Source organism: Salvelinus sp. IW2-2015, unplaced genomic scaffold, assembly GCF_002910315.2.
Source record: "Salvelinus sp. IW2-2015 unplaced genomic scaffold, ASM291031v2 Un_scaffold1210, whole genome shotgun sequence".
Classification (NCBI taxonomy): Eukaryota; Metazoa; Chordata; class Actinopteri; order Salmoniformes; family Salmonidae; genus Salvelinus; species Salvelinus sp. IW2-2015.
The window spans coordinates 208,168-230,232 of NW_019942779.1; the positions used below are offsets into that span (position 1 = coordinate 208,168).

The 22,065-nt window shown below is 42.3% G+C and overlaps 1 protein-coding gene across 1 annotated transcript; it reads right to left on the bottom strand.

Moving 5' to 3' along the window:
* Positions 1-15,339: 15,339 nt before the first annotated feature.
* On the bottom strand, positions 15,340-19,565 carry LOC112070043 (fibroblast growth factor 4B-like). The gene is made up of 3 exons (XM_024137444.2): positions 19,000-19,565; positions 17,353-17,456; positions 15,340-17,082 (listed from the first exon to the last, which is right to left on the bottom strand). Exons 1-3 carry the CDS (start codon positions 19,298-19,300, stop codon positions 16,906-16,908), a joined length of 582 nt encoding a protein of 193 aa, XP_023993212.1. The 5' UTR covers positions 19,301-19,565; the 3' UTR covers positions 15,340-16,905.
* Positions 19,566-22,065: the final 2,500 nt, after the last annotated feature.

Here is a 22,065-nt window from a genome sequence, read left to right on the forward strand (position 1 = left end):
TTATCTACAAATTCTATCTTTTGGGAGGGGCAGAAAACAGTTTTCAACCAGCGATTGAGTTGTGAGACTCTGCTGTAGAGCTCATCACTCCCCCTAACTGGGAGGGGGCCAGAGACAATTACTCGATGCCGACACATCTTTCTAGCTGATTTACACGCTGAAGCTATGTTGCGCTTGGTGACCTCTGARTGTTTCATCCTAACATCGTTGGTGCCGACGTGGATAACAATATCTCTATACTCTCTACGCTCGCCAGTTTTAGCTTTAGCCAGCACCATCTTCAGATTAGCCTTAACGTCGGTAGCCCTGCCCCCTGGTAAACAGTGTATGATCGCTGGGTGATTCGTTTTAAGTCTAATACTGCGGGTAATGGAGTCGCCAATGACTATGACACCACCATTGTTACGTCACACAATAGAACAGCTGCTATAGTAACCAGCCTCTTACTGCATAATGTCATTTATCAAACAGTAGCGAGAGCAGTAGCGTTATCCTCTTCATTAGCTTGTAAGATTGTAAATCTGCTTTTAGTTTCTGTCCTCCAGAGAGTTAACACTGTAACCATAAAGAGTAGCCTGTAAAGGGATGTACGCTGTGATGTGTAAATTAGTTACAGTATAACGACTGCAGGGTTTTCCTCTTATGTGACGACTTTCAAATATCAGCTGTCGCTTGTCTAGAATACTGCTTTCTAGAGAATGCTGCTTTCTCTCTCTCCTTTTCTAAATGATCTGTCTTACCAACACAAAATGCTCTTACAGACAGTGTCCTTCTCAGAGTTGTCCACTTTGTGCTCTTGCATTTTCCACTGACATAGCATTATGAAGAAGAGGGTCATGGTCGTTGGCACACAGGTTTACAAGCGGTAAAGCTGGCAGCATTTGACGTGAAGTGCTGTTTGTTTGCAGAGCGGAGCCTTGAAGTAGAGAGAGAGATACCAGAGAGAGAGAGAGAGAGAGAGAGTGAGAGAAGAGAGAGCGAGAGCAAAGCAATGTTATCAGTGGGCCTCAGTTCATGCCGCCAGTCCGATCCTCACCTGCTGCAGAGTGCTATAGGCCAGCTGTCCTTTCGGCAGCTGGCCCCTGCCTGCTTTGTCCTGCTGAGTTCTGATCCAGGCCTCTTCTAGGAAAAGGAAAATCAGAAAGGCAGCTGTCCAGCAGCATCAGGACAAAACCAGCCTGGCAGGCAGCAGCATTGTGCAGACAGCCTCTGTGGCTCTCATTCACTCTCAACCAACTGTAGTGGCATGTGGGTCACAGGGTCCCAGAGGAAGGGTCATATCACCCTCTGCTGGAGGGTCCAGAACAGATTGAGCACACGTCTGATAATAAGGCAATCAATACGGTTGTTGTCATACTTCCTCCTTTCTGTAGAATTTGGGGTCACACTTTAATTAAACAAAAATGTTCAATAGTTTATGAAGTCATCATAAACCTTCWATAAGACCTATATAGATGCATGCTTCAGAAATCATTCCTAATGGCTGCAGAGAGTGAGAAAAGACTATGCCCCATTGCTACCTTGTGATTCTCTATTTCACCCAGATGATGGCAGCACTTTGCTGGATTATGTTTGCTAGGTAACTGTTACGGCACCCAGACTATCCCAATGGGGTCTTCCTTCTAACTTTGGAGTCTCACAAAAAGTAATTTAATGTGTGACTGATTTTACTATACTAACCGGTTGAACTGCTTTCAACACCTACATGTCTGATATCTTCTAAAACCCATTGAACCTTGGAGCAGTAGATTAGATGATTAGAACTGTAGTTGTCTTCTTATCTGCTCACCTTCTGTGTTTTTGATCCTTAATTAATTCTCACAGTACCCAGGATCATGTTTGTTGTTGAATCGTTCATGATTTTCTCATTTTTTAAGTCTAATTCAGTCCAATCCAATCTACTCAAATGAAGCAGAATGAGCATTGCTGGGAAAAAGTTTGCAAAATAAACTGAGGTACATGCTGTTCAAAGCTCCCCAGGTAAATCCTTAAACAGAACAGGACAAAACACCTTCCTTTAAATGGGCATTCCTGCAGCCAGCATTGAGGTAATCTGTGCCCCCTGCTCTCTGGTGTCTCTGAAGTGTAGTGCTCCTCCAGGAATATATTGTTATGTCGCGGTGTCTTATCTGGAGCGGCTCTGCCTTTCAAGGGCTCCCTATCAGAGGACAAGCAGGTAAATAAGGTGGCTTAAAAGAGCCTTTTAAGATGACTGTTTTTGTCAAGGCTGATGGGAAATTGACACGCTATTCTCAGTGTGTGGGATACTGGTGTAATACATGTATAAGGCATTTGTCCTATACTGTACGTTCCATGTTACACTCTAAATTATTGTCACACAAAAATCACCCTTATTGGTTACAGGGTCTCCTGGGTAAGGGTGCTAAGCTTGTCAATGGGAATACATATTACACCTTTGGTCTGTGATTTACACTATTGGCCCATGCAGAAAAAATCTAACTCCATGCATGTCAGGGCATAAGCATGAATGCATGTGTACCTACCTGTAAATCTAGTCCACTTCTGCAGGTGAGCCTGAGCGGCACTACAAACGCAGCCTTTGAAATTCCGTCTCTATTCAATCTGTTCTCACGCAACATCGCCCTCGTGTGGGAGCTGCCGCTCCTGCACCAACACGCTACTCACACTTTGAAGATCACATATTGAGGAGGCCCAGTTGAGGAGGTCCAGTTGAGAAGGCCCAGTTGAGAAGGCCCAGTTGAGGAGGCCCAGTTGAGACGGCCCAGTTGAGGAGGCCCAGTTCCATTTTATCCTAGCTCCTTTGATGACGCCTACTCCTTCAGTAATTAAAGATGTGAATTTTCTGACTAGTGCTGGTAGATGCACCACTTAGCATGTTACAGAGACTTTTTTAGATTTTTTAAACCTTTATTTAATGGCTTAGGGCCGTCACTATACTGCTTCACCTACCGAGTCCTTGAATCTTTTTGGATTTATGAACACAAGAGCCACAGGATCTAAAACAGGAGGCGGAAATGGAACCAGGGCTGACAGGTGTTGTAGTCATCAGGAGAAGCCCTCAGTCAGGCTGACTCCTTGTGTCTCTCAATCCGCTGACTCAACCCACTTCACTTGTTTTGTTTTCCAGTGTGTAGGACGTATCTTATTGCACAGTTTGCTCATCTGCCCAGAGGGTAAGGGAACACTTCCTGATGATGAGTGAGCCTGGCCTGTATAGATGTATTGTCACTCCAAGGTGGGTGGGAGATACACATTCACACACACACACACGCACACACATTCACACACACACACACACACACACACCCACACCACACCACACACACACACCACACGCACACACGCACACGCACACGCACACGCACACGCTCACACACACACACACACACACACACACACACACACACACACACACACACACACACACACACACACACACACACACACACACACACACACACACACACACACACACACACACACACACACACACACACAACACACACACACACAACACACACACACACACACACACAGAGAGAGACTGGGGTGGATGTAGTGTCTGGACCTCCAGAGCCCATTCCACCACAGAGAGACAGACAGGACAGGACAGACACCTAGAGAACTCACTGCCCACCTGCTGAGAAACTCACTGATGACTCGTGTGTTTGATGATTAGAACCCCCCCAGAGTGCAACTCTCAACAAGCTGACGTATATTTCCCCTAATAATACTTTTAAAGTGTTTATTTTGCAGCTCACTCCCCCTCAGATTGTCTTTGAGAGTTTGTTTCACTGTCAGATAACACGGGAAGGGAATACGCTGCTATATGTAAGTTGGATAGTTGTAGGACATGCTGACAATGMGTTATTCGTCATTTGTTACTAAAGATCTGTACTACTATTCCATCAAACACAAAGGGATTGAATGATATCAAACGTTATTCCATAACAAAAGAATGTTCATGTTATAATCTCTGAAACCATGTCACATGTTTGTCCCCTTCTGAAGTTTCACTGAGTGCTCCATTCTGTTGACTTAAATCATGAGTAAAGTTTGATTCAGATACAAAARGTGTGCCTACCTCGCTTCCTGCTTAATGACTTCCCATAACAGGTTGTTTGATCTCAGGCTCCCATGGGGTAATAAGGCTGCGGCAGCTTCTTGGAACGATAGTCTCTGCCTGATTTGACATCAACCCCCATAGGCCACTGAGGAGGCACTCAGGTGAAAAATGAGGGAAACAGCAGGAATAGGAGTTAATGTAGATTATGAGACCAATGATTAAACACTGCATCTTTTCGTCATATGTGAAATGAATGCCATTCATATACTGTAACTAATGCCCTATGCCTTATGAAGAACCATAAGCGCAGTGAAGTGTCTGAGGTAGTCACAGTTCACAGAGTACCTAAAAACTCAAAGCCCTTTTACCACCAACGTCAATCCTGAGCAACAATCAAGTGTCCCACATCATTTATGAAACGATAATACCCCTGTTTATAGCGAGCCCTCATGTACTGATACGGTACCTTGTTCCCTGTCGCAGCCAAATGTTTGCTGGATCTGATACCTGAGAGTGAAGCGTTTGATCAAGAGGCTGCTAAATGAAAGAAGACGGCTTCTTATGCTTAACAGATCAGATATGATACATCTTTGAGTTAGGGCAGGGCCTGAACTCAGAAACGTTGATGAATGAGATGAGATGTTTCCCCCCCCTGAAGCCATCACTTCTTCTCTCTCTATGATAGGAGTCTAGCGGCAGGACAGGAGTATTATCCCCGGGCACGACTCTCTGAGGCCCGGGCATGACAACACTCAGCTGTGGATGTCAACGAGACCGCTGACGAGAGGGAGGAGCCAGTCAAATGAAGGCGTGTGATCTTAAAGGTACATTTCTCTATTTTTCAACTTCATATTCATAATTTCCAAACACCACCCCAACATACAGTTTGTGAAAATTGTAGTAACAAATATAGAAGATAAGTGTTTACATCATCAACGAATTAGTAGACAATTAGTAGGCAATACCTACTCATACTTGGTTAAAATCACACGATGTGTATCGATTATGTAATTGTAAACACTTATCTTTCTCGATCTTCTTTTACTACAAAACACAGAAACAAGCAATTTTCACATATGTGGATGTTGGGTGGTGCTGGAGATGATGAATATGAAGTTGCATTTTTTATTTTATTTATCTTTAACGACCTCACTGACCATGCCGCGAAACAAACCTGGGTCAAGAGGAGCGTGCTTAGGCATCACTTTATGTTGGACCTTATCAGGAAAAAATAAAGACGTTTGTTGAAAAAGAAACCATTGTTTCATTTTCTATTGGAAACGATCTATTTAACTATTTGAAAAGGAGAAGAACCATTCAATTTCTTACAGAAGTGTACAAGCTGTTTATTTGTTTTACAAATTCACGGCCTGCCTGAGAAATCTGTTTGAGCTGTAACATTTCATGGCCATATTGCCCTGGCAGCACCAACTCAACTGTGAGGGAGTGCCAGAGGAGAAGAATGGGGACGTTTGACAAAGCTACTGGAAATGTGAAAACATGTAGCAGGAATGCAGTAGAAATCTGACTGACCTTTGAGAACAGAAGTTGTTCTATTCCCCCCTAGAGAAGATTCGAATCACACAAACACTGGAGGTGTGCACATCCCTCCTATGTCCTGCCTATACCGCTTGTCACCTGGGGCTCGTCAACTAGTGGGGGCTTCAATGGAGCTTCCAGGAGGGTTGAGCAGTTACACTATACCAGGCGCTATGCCACCGCTAGGATACTATGATCAATTAGAAGTGACATACTGTAAGCTAAAGTGTAAAGGCCCCAAGCCAGATCCCTGGGGAACCCGCATTATACAGTTGTTGGTCTATGCAAAGTTCCGATTGAATCTAGCACATTATATTCTGTCAGATATGAACTTGGCTAGTTCAGAGAGAATTAACAGGAAATAACACAGTAAATGCAACAGTGTTGATACTTCCAATACTTCCAATGTCCTCACCAACCAGTCATTTCCTCTGTGGTCCCTGCAATCAAGTGTTTGTGATGCGGATCTGAAGAGCTTCAAACAGATGGGTTTAACAGGTCTAAATCCTTGGTTAAATTACCCACAGGTAATTGTCAGAGCATATATTGAATCCTTTATGTCAGTCAGAGCACAAAATGGATCCTACAAGTAATTGTTAGAGCAGAACAAAATGGATCCTTAAATAGATAATGCAAACATGTTAGCTGATCCAGTTCCCAGTATATATTGATAAAACTCCCAGTGTTAGTACGAACACAAGCTTTCCTAACTCACACACGCTAATCCATTTATAATTTTTTTATGTTTCAGGTTCTGGTGTTTTCAAATGCTTTACTAGAGGTTGTTCCTGGACAGAAACAGGACGGCCAGGAGGGAAGGCAAGTAGAAGTCAAGTTCAAGGTGCCCAAAGTTTACAGACGTAAAGCCTTGCCTGGCCAGTCCGCTCTATCATGTGAGAGACAACAGCATAGAAAGTGATGTGCATCTAAACTTGTTTCTCCAGTCCAGAACTAGCCCTTTACTCTTCACACCTGTCGGTGGCCTCTGATTACAAGGCCCAAGTCTGCATTGTTTCCCATCTCTAAACTCCTCCAGTGTGGAGCTGTGTCCCAGAAGACAGGAGCGGAAGGAGGGAGGAGGGAGGAGGGAGGGTAGAGAGGGGGGAGCCGGGGATGTCTCAGCCCTTTTGAAGTGCTGCACTTTATGGTCAAACATCTGCAGGACCGCACCGCACCAATGTCCCAAACACACACCTCACAGCTGGCTCTACAAAGGAGACCAGGGGCACAAACACGCTGGCTAAACACATCCCTTGCTCTGCTAGGCTAGGACTCGGCTCCCAGCTGCAGGTCCGGGCCTGCCACACTATGGACCCAGGCCAAGCCTGGGCCGCCATTGCTGCACGGGGCAGGAGCAGACATGCGCACACTTCTACAGAGCACGCCCAGATAGGAAATGAGTACTTTCACATGAGTGGCCATTTAGTTTGGAGGGAGAAGGAGGAGAAGCAGGTGAACAGCTAAGCTACGACTTCCCAGATTGTGAATTCCTAGCAAAGAAAAGGCTGGCCATTACGTGCTTAGAAATGATTACAGACAAACAGACCGGAGCATGTGGCATCTTACTGCAGCCCTGACTGTATATCATGCGATTTCACTCTTAAATGAGCGCTCTTTCATGTCTGGCCATGAGTAATTCCCCTTTGATGTTTAATGTTCTGTTTGCATTGAGAATTGCTTCTTGCGAACGGGACAGTAAACTCGCTTAGTACTTGCCTGGATTCAATACTACAACATTTTACTTTGACATTCACTCACAAAGAACACAGTCACACAAATATTTATATGTTCCCAAAGCAATTGTATCATATTTCAAACCCCATGAAAAAAAAAAAATAATTAGCAGTTGTTAGCGAGTATGGCTATTGTCTGGGAGACCTGGGTTTGAAACCCGCTAGGGGCACTGCACTGTCATTATTCACTTCAATATTGTACTATAGCTAAGTATAATATGCAAGGTGGTCTGATTTTAGGGAAAGAAAGACTTCCATCTGCTCTGTGTTTTGTTTTAGCCCAAGGTGAAGTGACTAGATAAAAGGCCAGGGCCAGACTAAACAGCAGCACAGCCAAACACTAGCTGTGCCTGGAGTATCACACCAAAGCTCTGAGATCTAGAGAGTAAACCTTTAACACGAGTCAAATGACATGCAGTGTGGATCGAGTACAGCTTTAATTCACAGTCTTGTGAATCATCAATTAAATGTGATCAAAAGGCAAGTGGATTTTGTGTTGAAGAAGAAATGACATAGGTGTATCTTACTGTCCCCAAAACACATGTTGAAAGGAAGGTTATGGGGGACTGTGTCCGGGAAAACCAGCCCCTGATGTCATACTGGATTCACCAAAGCATTGCATTGTTTTACGCTCCCGTGTCTACAGACATTTCATACATGGTCCAGAAAGTCGCTGAACTATATGAGTCTTTAGTAGCAAATCTGACCTCCTACTAAACTACCATACCCACAAACCCCCTCTCTGTGGTGTACTCACGATCCTCCCACAGCTCTTCTCCTATTTGCTCAAGCCTGAAGGCCATAACAGAGAATAAGACATGAGCCCTGTCCTGGAGACTGCTTCCCGGCACTGAGCCTATCGCTGTCTCCCAAAAGCAGAGTCGGTGTGTTTGTTAAAGGAGGATAAAGAGGGGAATAAAACCCCCTGTCTATTTAATGGATTCAACAATCATGGATGCTGAGACATTAGATATTAATGGGACCATGAATAGTCAAAGGCTCCCCTGACAGTCAGTCACAGCAGTAGAGGTAGAGGAAGAATAAGTCAGTCACAGCAGTAGAGGTAGAGGAAGAATAAGTCAGTCACAGCAGTAGAGGTAGAGAAGAGATTCGTCAAGTCACCAGCAGTGAGGCAAGGAGAATAGTAGTTCAAGCAGTAGAGGTGAGAAAGATAAGTCAGTCACAGAAGAGAGGCAGAGGAAGAATAAGTCAGTCACAGCAGTAGAGGCAGAGGAAGAATAAGTCAGTCACAGCAGAGAGGCAGAGAAGAATAATCAGTCACAGCAGTAGAGGCAGAGGAAGAAATACGTCAGTCAGCAGTAGAGTAGAGGAAGAATAATAGTCACAGCAGTAGAGGCAGAGGAAGAATAAGTCAGTCGACAGCAGTAGAGGCAGAGAAGACATTCAGTCACAGCAGAGAGGCAGAGGAAGAATTATTCAGTCACAGCAAGTAGAGGCAGAGGAAGATTAAGGTTTCAGTCACAGCAGTAGAGGCAGAGGAAGATTTCATTCACTCACAGGCATTATAGGAAGATTAAGTGGGAGCTTAAATGTTATAAGACAAAATGCTTAGTTTAACCTTTGCCCTACAATTTCCGTGCCCACCGTAAATCGAATTAACATAATAAAAAATCCCCATCAAAATCCGTCTGTTTAAGCTAGAGAGATATAAGTTTTTTTGTGTTGCATGGGCTGCGTCTCAATCCACTGCGTCCGCCGATATCGGCTAGAGCAGTGTTTTGTCAGACCATGAGACATCCCGAAAATAGGTCTTCTCACGAAAACGTCTGTAGTGTCCGAAACGGTTTGGCCTACACACTAATATAATAACCTCTGGGGAAAGCTGAGACTCTCTAACACAATAGTCTTCCTAGGACGACCACAAACCTCTAAAGACTCATCTGAAGGTCCCTAGTACCAGTTTAAAAAATGAAAGAATATATGGAGATAGTTTAGAGCCTAAGATAAAAAGTAAATAAAGATAGTTCCTGATGTTTTTTATGTCTCTCATATACAGTGCATGGGACAGACACAAGTTACTTTTCATAGCAGGTTAGGAATAGCTTATGTAGCAGGTTAGGAGAATATGTACAGGTTATGAAACTGTAGAGTTAGGAGAACTTACGTAGCAGGTTAGGAAACATACGTACATTAGCAGGATAGGAGAACTTAGTCGCGGTTAGGAGAACTTACAGCAGTAGGGGATTAAAGCGCAGGTTAGGAGAACTTACGCAGCAGGTTAGGAGATACTACAGCAGCAGGTTAAGAGAACTTAAAGCATCATGTTAGGAGAACTTACGCAGCAGGTTAGGAGACTTCGTAGCAGGTTAGAAGACTTACGCAGCAAGGTTAGGAGACCTCTGCAGCAGGTTAGGAGAACTTACGTAGAGGTTAGAAGAACTTACGCAGCAGTAGGAAGAACCTCTGCAGAGGTTAGGAGAACTTACGCAGGAGTTAGGAGAACCTACGAGCAGGATAGAAGAACATATGTAGCATGTTAGGAGTACTTACAGAGAAGGTTAGGATAATTACATAGCAGGTAGTTAGGAGAACTTATGCAGCAGGTTAGGAGAACCTAGCAGCAGGTAGTTAGGATGAACTTATGCAGCAGGTTAGGAGAACTTACGGAGCAGGTTAGGAGAACTTACGTAGCAGGTTAGGAGTACTTCAGAGCAGGTTAGGATAACTTACATAGCAGGTACGTTAGGAGAACTTATGCAGCAGGTTAGGAGAACTTAAGCAGCAGAATAGGTTAGGAGAACATACTCAGCAGGTTAGGAGAACTTAATTAACAGGTTAGGAGAACTTACTTAGCAGGTTAGGAAGACTTAGGTAGCGGGTTAGGAGAACTTACAAAGCAGGTTAGGAGAACCTCTGCAGCAGGTTAGAGAACTTACGTGGCAGTTAGGAGAACTACGTAGCAGGTTAGGAGAACTTACGTAGCGTTAGGAGAACTTACGCAGCAGGTTAGGAGAAGTTACGTAGCAGGTTAGGAGAACTTAGCAGCAGGTTAGGAGAACCTTGCAGCAGGTTAGGAGAACTTACGTGGCAGGTTAGGAGAACTATCGTAGCGGTTAGGAGAACTTACGTAGCAGGTTAGGAGAATTTACGTGCAGGTTGGAAGAATCTACGAACAGGTTAGGAGAACTTATGTAGCAGGTCAGGAGAATCTTATGTAGCAGGTTAGGAGAACATGCTCAGCCAGGTTAGGACAACTTACAGTATTAGGTTAGGAGACTTACCAAGCAGGTTAGGAGAACTTATGTATTAAAATGGCATAGAAAGAGCAGCATACAGTAAATACAAATGGATAGCATACGATCATAGACTCACTTAAGACCACACAAGCCTACAAACAACCAACAATGGCAAAGTCACAACATTGCGGCCCACTTTTTGGGGCAGGGCACTCGATTTCGTCTCTGCGTTATATTTGGCATCGAACATGTCACCTCTCCTAGGAGAGGGGGTGACCTTGATATTTATTGTTAAAACGAGAGGCTGCCTGGATCTTTAACTTAAAGACCCTGCTCCCTTCGGTCTCAACGTGGACTTTGATCTGAAGCCATTCTTGTGATTGTTGTGACTTTTGCCATTGTGGTTGTTTGTAGGCTTGTGTGGTCTTAAGTGAGTCTATGATCGTATGCTATCCATTTGTATTTATTGTATGCTGCTCTTTCTATGCCATTTTAATATTTGAGAAATTAACCAATGATATTAGGCCACTCTTGGCCATGATTATAGACACCTGTGTGTCTAGACACTAATAACGAGTCATCCGCAGTGTCTGTGATTGTACCCTGATGAAGAAGCTTGCCTGTCGACGTTGGTAATTAAATATTTTTTGCATCTGAGCTCCTAGAGTGTCGGCTTCCTTTATTTTCAAGTTTTCTACTCCGCTAGCCAGCACTCCCTAAATAGGTGTGCGTTTCTTTTCTTCTAGGAGAACTTACGCAACATGTAGGAGAACTAGTAACGCAACAGCTTAGCGAGAAACTTACGTGGCAGGTTAGGAGAATTTACGTAGCAGGTTAGGAGAACTTACGGAGCAGGTTAGAGAACTTACGGAGCAGGTTAGGAGAATTTACGGAGACGTTAGGAGAATTTTTGTAGCAGGTTAGGAGAACTTACGGAGCGGTTAGGAGAACTTGTAGCAGGTTAGGAGAACTACTCAGCAGGTTAGGAGAACTTACGGAGCAGGTTAGAAGAATTTACGGCAGGTTAGGAGAACTTACGCAAGGTTAGGATGATAATGTGCAGGTATGGAGGATTAGGTTAATGTTAGAAAAGGGTTATGGTAATAAAATTACTAAATTGTCCACAGCGCACCTCAAACATTTCAAGCTACAACCAGGCGTGCACTGAGAAAAGTCTTGGTTTCCACTAATGTGATTCTGCAACATTTACGACATCCCCCTTTTGCACCTGAGTTCTCAGACAACAAGGTGAGTTGGATTATACATGCATCTTCACACAGCCTGCTGTCAATGTGTCGTGCTGGTGTGAGTTCCCTGCTGCAAGCCTCCATGCCACTCTGTGTGTGTGTGTGTGTGTGTGTGTGTGTGTGTGTGTGTGTGTGTGTGTGTGTGTGTGTGTGTGTGTGTGTGTGTGTGTGTGTGTGTGTGTGTGTGTGTGTGTGTGTGTGTGTGTGTGTGTGTGTGTGTGTGTGTGTGTGTGTGTGTGTGTGTGTGTTTCTGTCCTGTGCTGCTGCTCCCGTCGCTGTCGTTGTTCGTTGTGTGTGTGTGTGTGTGTGTGTGTGTTAGCACTGCAAAGTGCAAAGGAGAGAGGAACACATCACATGAAAATAGCTAGCAAAAAGCTATCATCTAGCCTGCCATTGCCTGGCTGGGATGTTTAACCCCCTTTCAATTACTATCAACCAATACACTTTCGGTTATCACACACATCGTTGTCAGTTTCCTGGATTGTCTGGAGTTTGCTGGGACCTTTGTACATCTGAAGGACATGAAATGACCATTGGGCATAAAGCAGACCCTTGAGGTGAGCTGTTCAATGTAGGAGTAGCACCCGAGCGATGCGCAAATATTGGTTTTGATGATGATAGTGCAATTAGTGCGGAAATGACACCGATTTTATAGGTCCTCTCAGCTGCAAGACAGATCTTGGCTGGGAGGGTATCAGCGTACTGTCATCTTTATGGGGGAAGCATTTGGAAGAGGAGGCCTAACATGTTAGTGTGGGGAYTGGACACATACAACACCTGTTTTTACCTAATAAGCCACTACCTTCTGTGATCTTATGATTCTAGCTACTAAAGTAGAAAAACAAATTCCCGGTTGCTACTTTGCATCTTAGAGCCACCTTAGATTTAGCATGTCAGAAGACTAACTTACATGGGCTAAGCACTTTGTTAAAGTTCTGAATGTCTGTCTCTATAGTGAATGGCGGMTTAATCCAGGCAAGCAGAGCATGTATAGAGGCTGAGTGGAGCCAAACGAGGAGGCAGGACTGATGCTCTCCTGACACACAGTACATTCATTCATTGAAATCACACTCTCGGATTGGCTACTGCTTTGTCCTCCATTCACGCTGTCTCASCCAGCTACAAGTAAAACCGTCTAGTCATGTTTATCCCTGTTAGCATGGCCAATTTTACTGATGAGATTTCCGCAGCGTTACCACTTTAGAGAAGTGTGAATGCAACAGGCTTTTAGCGTGTTAATCTGCTCTCAACACAGTGATAAATACAAGTATGCAAATTACCCTTTCGTCTCAGTGATCTGGTTACCGCTCAGTAACCTAAGCAGCGTGGACTTGGATTTCTCTGTTGAAGTGTCATTGATAATTAGCCTGGAATTTCAGATTTAATCATGCCACGTTTCACCATTCTTTCACTGAAACAGATACGAAATGAGGCTGAAATCAGTCTGGATTTAAAGTCTAACTTAAAGTGCTGCTGTTAAATCTTTTGCAGGTCTGTAAGTGAGTTTAAATTACAGGGGGGAGTAAGATAATACAATCCGTTATTCATCGCCATTATTAATCGTTTCGTTCACTTTCTGTCTTTTTTTGAGAATGCATTCCAACACTGTCATTTTTGGGCAACCCCYATTATTTAGTGTGACACACCGAAGCGTCATAGTTTGAAGTCTGAGCTGTATCCTTATGAGTCATCTTTCACAAGAGCACACTGCGTAACACGTTCTTGTTATGGGAGCGTCTGATAGGCCTAGGTCCCCCAGGCTATCTATTGCCCCAATCAGTAGGCCTACTTGAAAGAGCTTTCTGAATTCCACAAGTGCTGTGAATCGGTGGTATGGACAAATTATCTGTGATATGTGTCTATTTTATATACAGTACCAGTCAAAAGTTTGGACACAGCTATTCATTCAAGAGTATTTCATTATTTTTACAATGTTCTARATTGTCGAATAAGAGTGAAGACATCAAAACTATGAAATAACACACATATTTTATATTTGAGATTCTTCAAAGTAGCCACCCTTTGGCTTGATGACAACTTTGCACACTCTTGGCAATCTCTCAACCACTTCACCTGGAATGCTTTCCAACAGTCTTGAAGGAGTTCCCACATATGCTGAGCACTTGTTGGCTGCTTTACCTTCACTCTGCAGTCCAACTCATCCCAAATCATCTCAATTGGGTTGAGGTCGGGTGATTGTGGAGGCCAGGTCATCTGATGCAGCACTCGATCATTCTCCTTCTTGGTTAAATAGCCCTTACACAGCCTGGAGGTGTGTTGGGTCATTGTCCTGTTGAAAAACAAATGATAGTTCCACTAAACGCAAACCAGATGGGATGGCMTATCGCTGCAGAARGCTGTYGTAGCCATGCTGGTTAAGTGTGCCTTGAATTCTAAAWAWWTCACTGACAGTGTTACCAGGAAAGCACCCCCACAGCATAACACCTCCTCCTCCATGATTCACGGTGCGAAACACAAATTAATATCATCCGCACATCACAAAGACACGGCGGTTGGAACCAAAAATCTCAAATTTGGACTCATCAGACCAAAGGACAGATTTCCACTGTCCTTAGCCCAAGCACGTCTCCTCTTCTTATTGGTGTCCTTTAGTAGTGGTTTCTTTGCAGCAATTCAACCAGGAAGGCTTGATTCATGCAGTCTCCTCTGAACTGTTGATGTTGAGATGTGTCTGTTACTTGAACTCTGTGAAGCATTTATTTGGGCTGCAAACTGAGGTSCAGTTAACTCTAAAAAACMTATCCTCTGCAGCAGAGGTAACTCTGGGTCTTCCTTTCCTGTGGTGGTCCTCATGAGAGCCAGTTTCATCATAGTGCTTGATGGTTTTTGCAACTGCACTTGAAGATTCTTTCAAAGTTCTTGATATTATCTGGATTGACTGAACTTCATGTCTTAAAGCAATGATGGACTGTCGTGTCTCTTTGCTTATTTGAGCTGTTCTTGCCATAATATGGACTTGGTCTTTTACCAAATAGGGTTATCTTCTGTATACCACCTCTACCTTGTCACAACACAACTGATTGTCTCAAARGCATTAAGAAGGAAAGAATTCCACAAATTAACTTTTAACAAGGCACACTTGTTAATTGAAATGCATTCCAGGTGCCTACTTCATGAAGCTGGTTGAGAGAATGCCAAGAGTGTGCAAAGCTGTCATCAAGGCAAAGGGTGGCTACTTTGAAGAATCTTAAATATAAAATATATTTGGGTGTGTTTAACATGTTTTTGGTTACTACATGATTCCATATGTGTTATTTCATAGTGTTGATGTCTTCACTATTATTCCACAATGTAGAAAATAGTAAAAATACTGAAAACCCCTTAAATGAGTAGGTGTGTCAAAACTTTTGACGGGTACTGTGTTTGTAAACTATCGAGAGAGGTTGGCATTATTCACAGACACAGCATTTTTTTTTAGGTTGACTTGAACTTGAGTATTAGCTTGATAGGGTGGTGCAGAGTTGGTTTCAGTCTCTACTTGTCAATGCACTGCTTTCTGGAACAATCCATAACACAAAGTTGTTATGCTGTAGAAGACAATTTATTTACTTTCCTAATGTCATTTGATAATATGCACTGCACATACACCATAATGTTGAACAGGACCTGTATAAAACTACAGACATAATGTTGATACATACTGTATAGGCTACATGAAATGCATAACATAAGGGGACATAACATKATTTTGAACGGAACGCAGAATATCACAAGGGATAATATTAATGACCACAGTAAGAAACACAACTACTGCTCTATTCAATCCGTACCACGGAAGTTCAGCGTTAATAAAGTGTGATTGAAATTTAAAAGCAAATTCCCCGCGTTAACGGAGACTGCACTCACATTAAACACTGCATAGAGATGTAGAATCTTAATTAGACCACCCTTTCCTGCAATGCAAGACATTTTAAACTTTTAGCGTATTTGAGMTTTAAAAAGTCTTCTGAAGTTCCCTTKCGAAAAATGCATKAACACCTACAAAAATGTTCATTAATTATAATCAAAATAACAATTCACATTTCCTATTGCTGCAGGATTATTGTCCTGCTGTATCAAACTGGCTCAAATTAAGATCCTACATCAGTATGTTGGCTAAATCTGAAATTAACTTTATATTTCCATTGGGCAATTTGTAATYCTTCAGCGATGCAGACTGAATAGAGCCCTGAATAGAGACTGAAATGTACATTTTCTGCATCCGCCGTGCCAAACAAGAAATGACATTCTTCTTGGTTTCATTTGCACATAGCAGGCATTGAGTACAACAAGACATATATTTGAAATACAGGAAACCTTACAACGTGACAATGTCATTGATAACTTTATATATGTATATAAAGTTATAATAATCACTAATGTGGCAGTAGAGGAGGGTCCACTCATTTGTGTGTGCATTTGCTATTTATGAAAGAGTTTTTACCATACATGCATACAACAAAAATATAGTTAAACCTCGGACCAGGGTTAACAGATGTGCCATCTAAACTCCGATTCCCTCTCTCTGATTAGGTTCCTCTCTATTCAATCTCATCAGTGATATCCAGTGTCGGCTAAGTTGTAAAGCGTAGAAGCGTGGTTGCGTCATACTGTATGTCATGCTCAGAAAGACAAAACAACATAAATGACACTGAACAAACAACAACACAATCCCTCCTTGCTTCTCCATAATGAGGTAGTAAAACACTAAATCAATTAGGAATGAAAAAATAATGGGACCAGTACTGAGCTGAATGGTTTGGACCTGCCATCATCATCTTCCTTTTTGATGCCCGAGACACAAATCTGACAAACGTGGGTCTCCAATTCCTTTAAAAGCAGTACAAGTAGGATAACAATGCTTACTGCACAACCTTTGCTGCACAACAGTTCTTTAAAAAAGTGCTAAATCAATTTTCAAAAAGCATTCATCTTAAGACACTTATAGCAGCACACAAAACAAAACAATTGTCATTATTCATCCCCTCTTTCTACATTACTCCACTTTCCCAAAATATAAACATTCTCAGGAATCATAAATAAATAACTTAAATATCTCACTCTAGAAAAACATTTGAAAGTGCATTGTTTCCAGTCTCTCTCCTCTACCCTTGTTGAAGGTACAGTCTCATTGGAGTCATTCAGATCCTTGGTAAGAAGTGTGTCACTGTCATAGCTGGTGTAACTCGATTTCCTTTTTTGGTTTTGCCAGTCTTACTCAGTCCAATATACATCCCTGGGTGAGCTGCTGACTCATAAGCATTGTAGTTATTTGCCAAGAGATTCTCCTTGAACTTGCACTCATCYTTGTAATGACCCTGGAGAAGGGATGAGAGAAGAGAGGTTAATATTTACCTTAAAATAATCCAATGTACAGTAGACTATAACGAAGCTCTGTTGGCCAAATGACCCCAAATGACCTTGTATTGAATGCATCTGTGGCGTAGTGTACTATGACGTTCATAAGCTACAAAACATGTACAGGCGTGCCAAGACATTGACTATCATTTTGCTGTGGAGATCTCTCATGAAGCAAAGTATGGTGTGACGCAGAAATACATCCCAGAAAACATGTCATGTCCACTTACAGATCCATACAGCTTCCCTTTGCTGTTCATGGCCAGAAACATACCACTTCGGACGCCAAAGAGCGTCACAACCCCTCTCTCCACAGGTGATATCTCAAGGAGACCTGAAATGAGACAAAGAATATCACTGCTATGTTTACACTGTACTTATCTACACCAAAACGAAGTTGTTTATAATCCATTGTGTTGTAAAAGTAGACGGAGAAGATAAGGACAACTGTAGTAGACAGGTCTGTTTAGGTCTCTGTTCAAACTGCTGCTGGAACATCCTGCAAGGAAATGATGCCTCCCTTGATACTAGGTGATGAATTGGAGCATCGAGTAGGCCCAGGCTAAATATGATATAGACTTCCTTTCAGTCAAGTACCCAGTAACAGGTTGGACTTTTGATTAAATTGCCTACATTGGGCTTGCACAATACAACAAGATAAAACGTTGTCTTGTCTCTCTGGCTCTATTTGAGGATTGTTTAAAAAATAATACTACTTATTCTCATAGACTCATTTGTGAGGAAAGAAGAGGAAAATAGTCCATAATTTCCAATGGGTCCTGACTTTATACACTACTGGATGATGACTAGTCTATTCTCCATAATACCCGGGCTCCCGAGTGGTCTAAGGCACTGCATCTCAGTGCAAGAGGTGTCACTGCAGTCCCTGGTTTGAATCCGGGCTGCATCACATCCAGCTGTGAATGGGAGTCCCATTGGCCAAGCGCCGTCCAGGTTTGGCTGGGGTAGGCCGTCATTGTAAATAAGAATTTGTTCTTAACTGACTTGCCTAGTTAAATAAAAAAATATATAATGGAAAACAACTGACCTAATATCACACCAATATATTGATAGCCAACGGTTAAACGCTCCCCTCCTGTAATTATCACAGAAACCACTTTATGTTCTTTATTCAACACTTTCCCTGGATGCTACTAGTCTTGCTCAATTAAACATTTCATCTGTGTCATATCAACTTTTTAAGTCACTCCAAAGAAACGATTTTGAGGCATTTTGATCTAATATTTTGTGATTTAGAAAAAGTTATATAGTATATATACTCTAATGCAGTTATAGTTATAAACTGTTAGTTATAAACTGTTTTATATATACCAGTAGGGGAGCCTAAAGATAAATAATCCACTTGGTTAGCGAGATTTTTTTAATATAATTTTTTAAATAAAATAGTACATTTTAAAGTGAGTGTGTTTGGGCCCCCCCCCCCCCCCCCCCCCCCCTCTATTCTCAGATCTGGTATCATCCCTGATTCCTTTTGACATCTCAGAAACATGTCCCGAAGCCTTTTCTTTTTTTTTAAGACCTGCGAAAATTGTTCAAGGAGGCGCATTAATAATCAAAGCCTTGCAAAGAAGCCGAAATGAAAAATCACTCTTGGCTAAAACACACCGTTGCATCCTTCCACTGTAGTCACATGGGACAATAACACTAACATCCATGTGACGTCAATTCGCTAGTAGCCTAATCTAAACACAGTATTATGCTCAAGTTGGCATGGTGCCCATTCACACAACTCGATCCCATAGTATGAAGTTCCAAAGTGGTGGCGCGTGGCACAAACAGGTTGCAGACCAAGAGAGGGGCATCAAACAATTTGCGCAAAGATGATGGGTTCAATAAAAGCATGAAAATGAACTTACTGTATCTGTTTTCGTTATGTATTCCAGTTATCTTTCCGTCTGGTAAAACTTGAATATGAAACCCAATGCCGACATTGCAGTATAGACGCCGAAGTCTTTTGATGCCTGTAAGATAGTCACCGTCTCGGTTGATTTCTCTTTTTTCCCATGGGTTTCGAGCCAGTGAGCGAGAGTAGAGCGTTTCCCAATGGCGCTCTGGAGTGTCGGTCTGCCTACCCGCGAACGGGGCAGTGCGCACTGAGGTACACACTAGTCCCCACACCAGCAGCGGTACTGGTAGCCAGGAKGCGTGGACAGACATCCCTGTGCGGTCGGTCAGTGCTGTCTCACGTGTTTGAAGAGGWTTTACAATTCCCCAAATCCCCTTTCCCCTGTCCGTGGTGCTCACAGGTTGACAAAAACAAGTTGTGGAGACTGTGGGACTCAGTGAGCCTCACTAGRCTATCCAGTGAAAAAGTTAACTTATTTCTGAGTCTTTCTGAGTCTTTTCTGTAGGCTACTTCAATGGCTCCGCTGTTTGTTTTGTATTACTCTATTCCGAGTTGCTTTGTGTTGGAGTTGTGTGTTGTCAGTCGTGTTGCAGGGCATGGCCATGTATCTCCTCTCCTGGCGATACTTATATGTGCTCCGACATTACATCACACGCCACCTACTGTACCGAAATGTTGCTCTCAACTCTTAGAGTCGGAGTAACCTTCGACGCAAAGTCATTAGAAAACCACCTCCCTTTCTTGTGCACTTTGATATCGGAGTGGCGGTGGGCAAGCAATTCAATGCGTTCGGTTGATGTATTGACTTTAATGTTAGTGTGAGCTGACACATGTAACCTATATAAAAACGTTTTGCCCAGCCTGTATATAGTGTCTTTATCTTGCTCTTCCCAGGCTTCTCAATGTGTGTCCAGGCGACAGGATGAATTACGCATGTGATCGTTGTCTAAAACTTCCTCCGATATCGTCTGAAATAAAACAAATGTATTGCAGGATGCAGAATAGGAAGCTGAAAAGCCAGCAGACTGTTGCACAGTAGACAGTGCTATAAATGAAACCATAACAGGAAAACAACAGCACTTTAGTGGAATTTCCTACTTTTAAAATAATGGAAATAAGAGACAGGAGGACAGAAAACTATTATTTAAATGGAACAATATCAACAATAAGGTTATATTTGTATTATTTTGATGCAAGACAAATACTTTAGCATCTTAAAAAGGTTGGTGACATTATCAACCCAAGCCTCCTGCCATGGGGATGAGGGATCTACAGTAATCTGATACAGTAATCTTCTGTTCATCTGAGCAGCTAAACACAATGTAAAACACCCAGACTGTACCAAGCGACTACGCACAAGGTTCCAATGCTTTACGCACAGGATGTTGGAGATGTCCATTATTAGACTCAACTTCTGGCCCATGGTGGCCAGTGATGCGCAAAACACCCATGCAATATCAATGCACGTCCATAAAAGTTAAATAAAAGTTCATATCAAAGGTTTGCTCGAGGTTTGAACCCTATGTGTGACCGTCCACACCTTGGAAAGCCTATTGCCACTTTGCCAGTGTAATACACAACCGGAATGACATAGAGGTGTCAATTGGGGCGTGAGGCGCAGCGACTTTTGCACCTGTTCACAAACATGATTTCATTATTTCAAGCTGGCGAATTACTGGTGGAAAAATTGCGGCTAATTGTTGTTAAATTATGCATAAAACAAAGACTGAGGGCCATGTAAGAAGCTATATTAAATCCACAGGAGGTTGGTGGCACCTTCATTGGGGAGGACAGGCTCATTTTAATGGCTAGAGTGGAATGAGTGGAATGGTATCAAATACATCAAACTCATGGGTTCCATGTGTTGGTGCCATTCCATTATCTCCTTTCCAGCTGTTATTATGAGCCGTCCTCCCCTCAGCAGCCTCCACTGATAAATCTATATTTACTTTTGATATAACGTGGTCCTGAGTTTAAGTCAAAACGGTCCATTACTTTGGCAAAAGTCTCAAATATACTTAACTTTATTTGATGTTTAAAATGTGTTTTTGGTATTGAACTTCCAACAATATTGCTTAGGAATCGGTTCAGAGTAAATGTTTAACCGCAAACTCATGTCCCAAGAAAGATATTAGCCTTTAGTCTGATATTTAGATAGCCTACTTATTTTATTTGATACTTGAAAAAAAGTCTGAAAATCTTCAGGTTTAGGTAATTAATTGCTTTGCAAGAATCAAACTTCAACACAGTCTTTTAGATTGTTATTTTTTATTATATCGGTTGTTTGTTGATATTTACCCATATCGTATTACGCAAGAGCCAAAATATGAATCATAATTTCAMGCTTCTGAATTCTAGCCTATACATACGCGTTTCCAGCTGCTCTCCATGGTACTGCATTTTAGCCARGTGGTTTTGCGTTATAGTCCGATCGATGCTGGACGGGGTGCCGCATCCAGGATGTCTTTGTTTAACTTTTCACAGGCTGTGAAACAATGTATGTTAAAGCCACAGTCCGTCACTTGTTTCAGTAATTTCAAATAATAAAATACATTGATTTTGTAAGAAAGTGATTTATGACTACCTTACTGAGATTAGTAGGCCCTACAACTGTCTTCCTTATCAATACTCCAATAACGAATGAGCTGTGCTCCTTTCGTTATGTTTCTGTTGTCATTGGGAAATTGGTCAACTAATAATAGCTTCAAATATTTATTTTAAAGAGTACAGTTACTCTCTTGGAATGGAATTTAATGTGAACAGAACGTCTGAAGAGAAGTGGTTTTACTTGCTGCCGCTAGGGTGCAGTGTCTACTAATGAACAGAACCGATGCTACCCCTTGAAAATAGAACCCAAAGGCTGCGTTTACACAGGCAGCCCGATAATTCCTCAAAACTCTAGACTATTAGCCTAATTCTTAAATAAAAACCTAGACTGCCATGATTCATAAAACTTGAGTTATATAGACCAGTAGAAAAACAATGCAAAAGCAATTTTGAATGAAAATGTGTTTATGATATAAAAAGCAAATAAATAAACACCACAATGGTAATATACATACTATTTATCATTTGC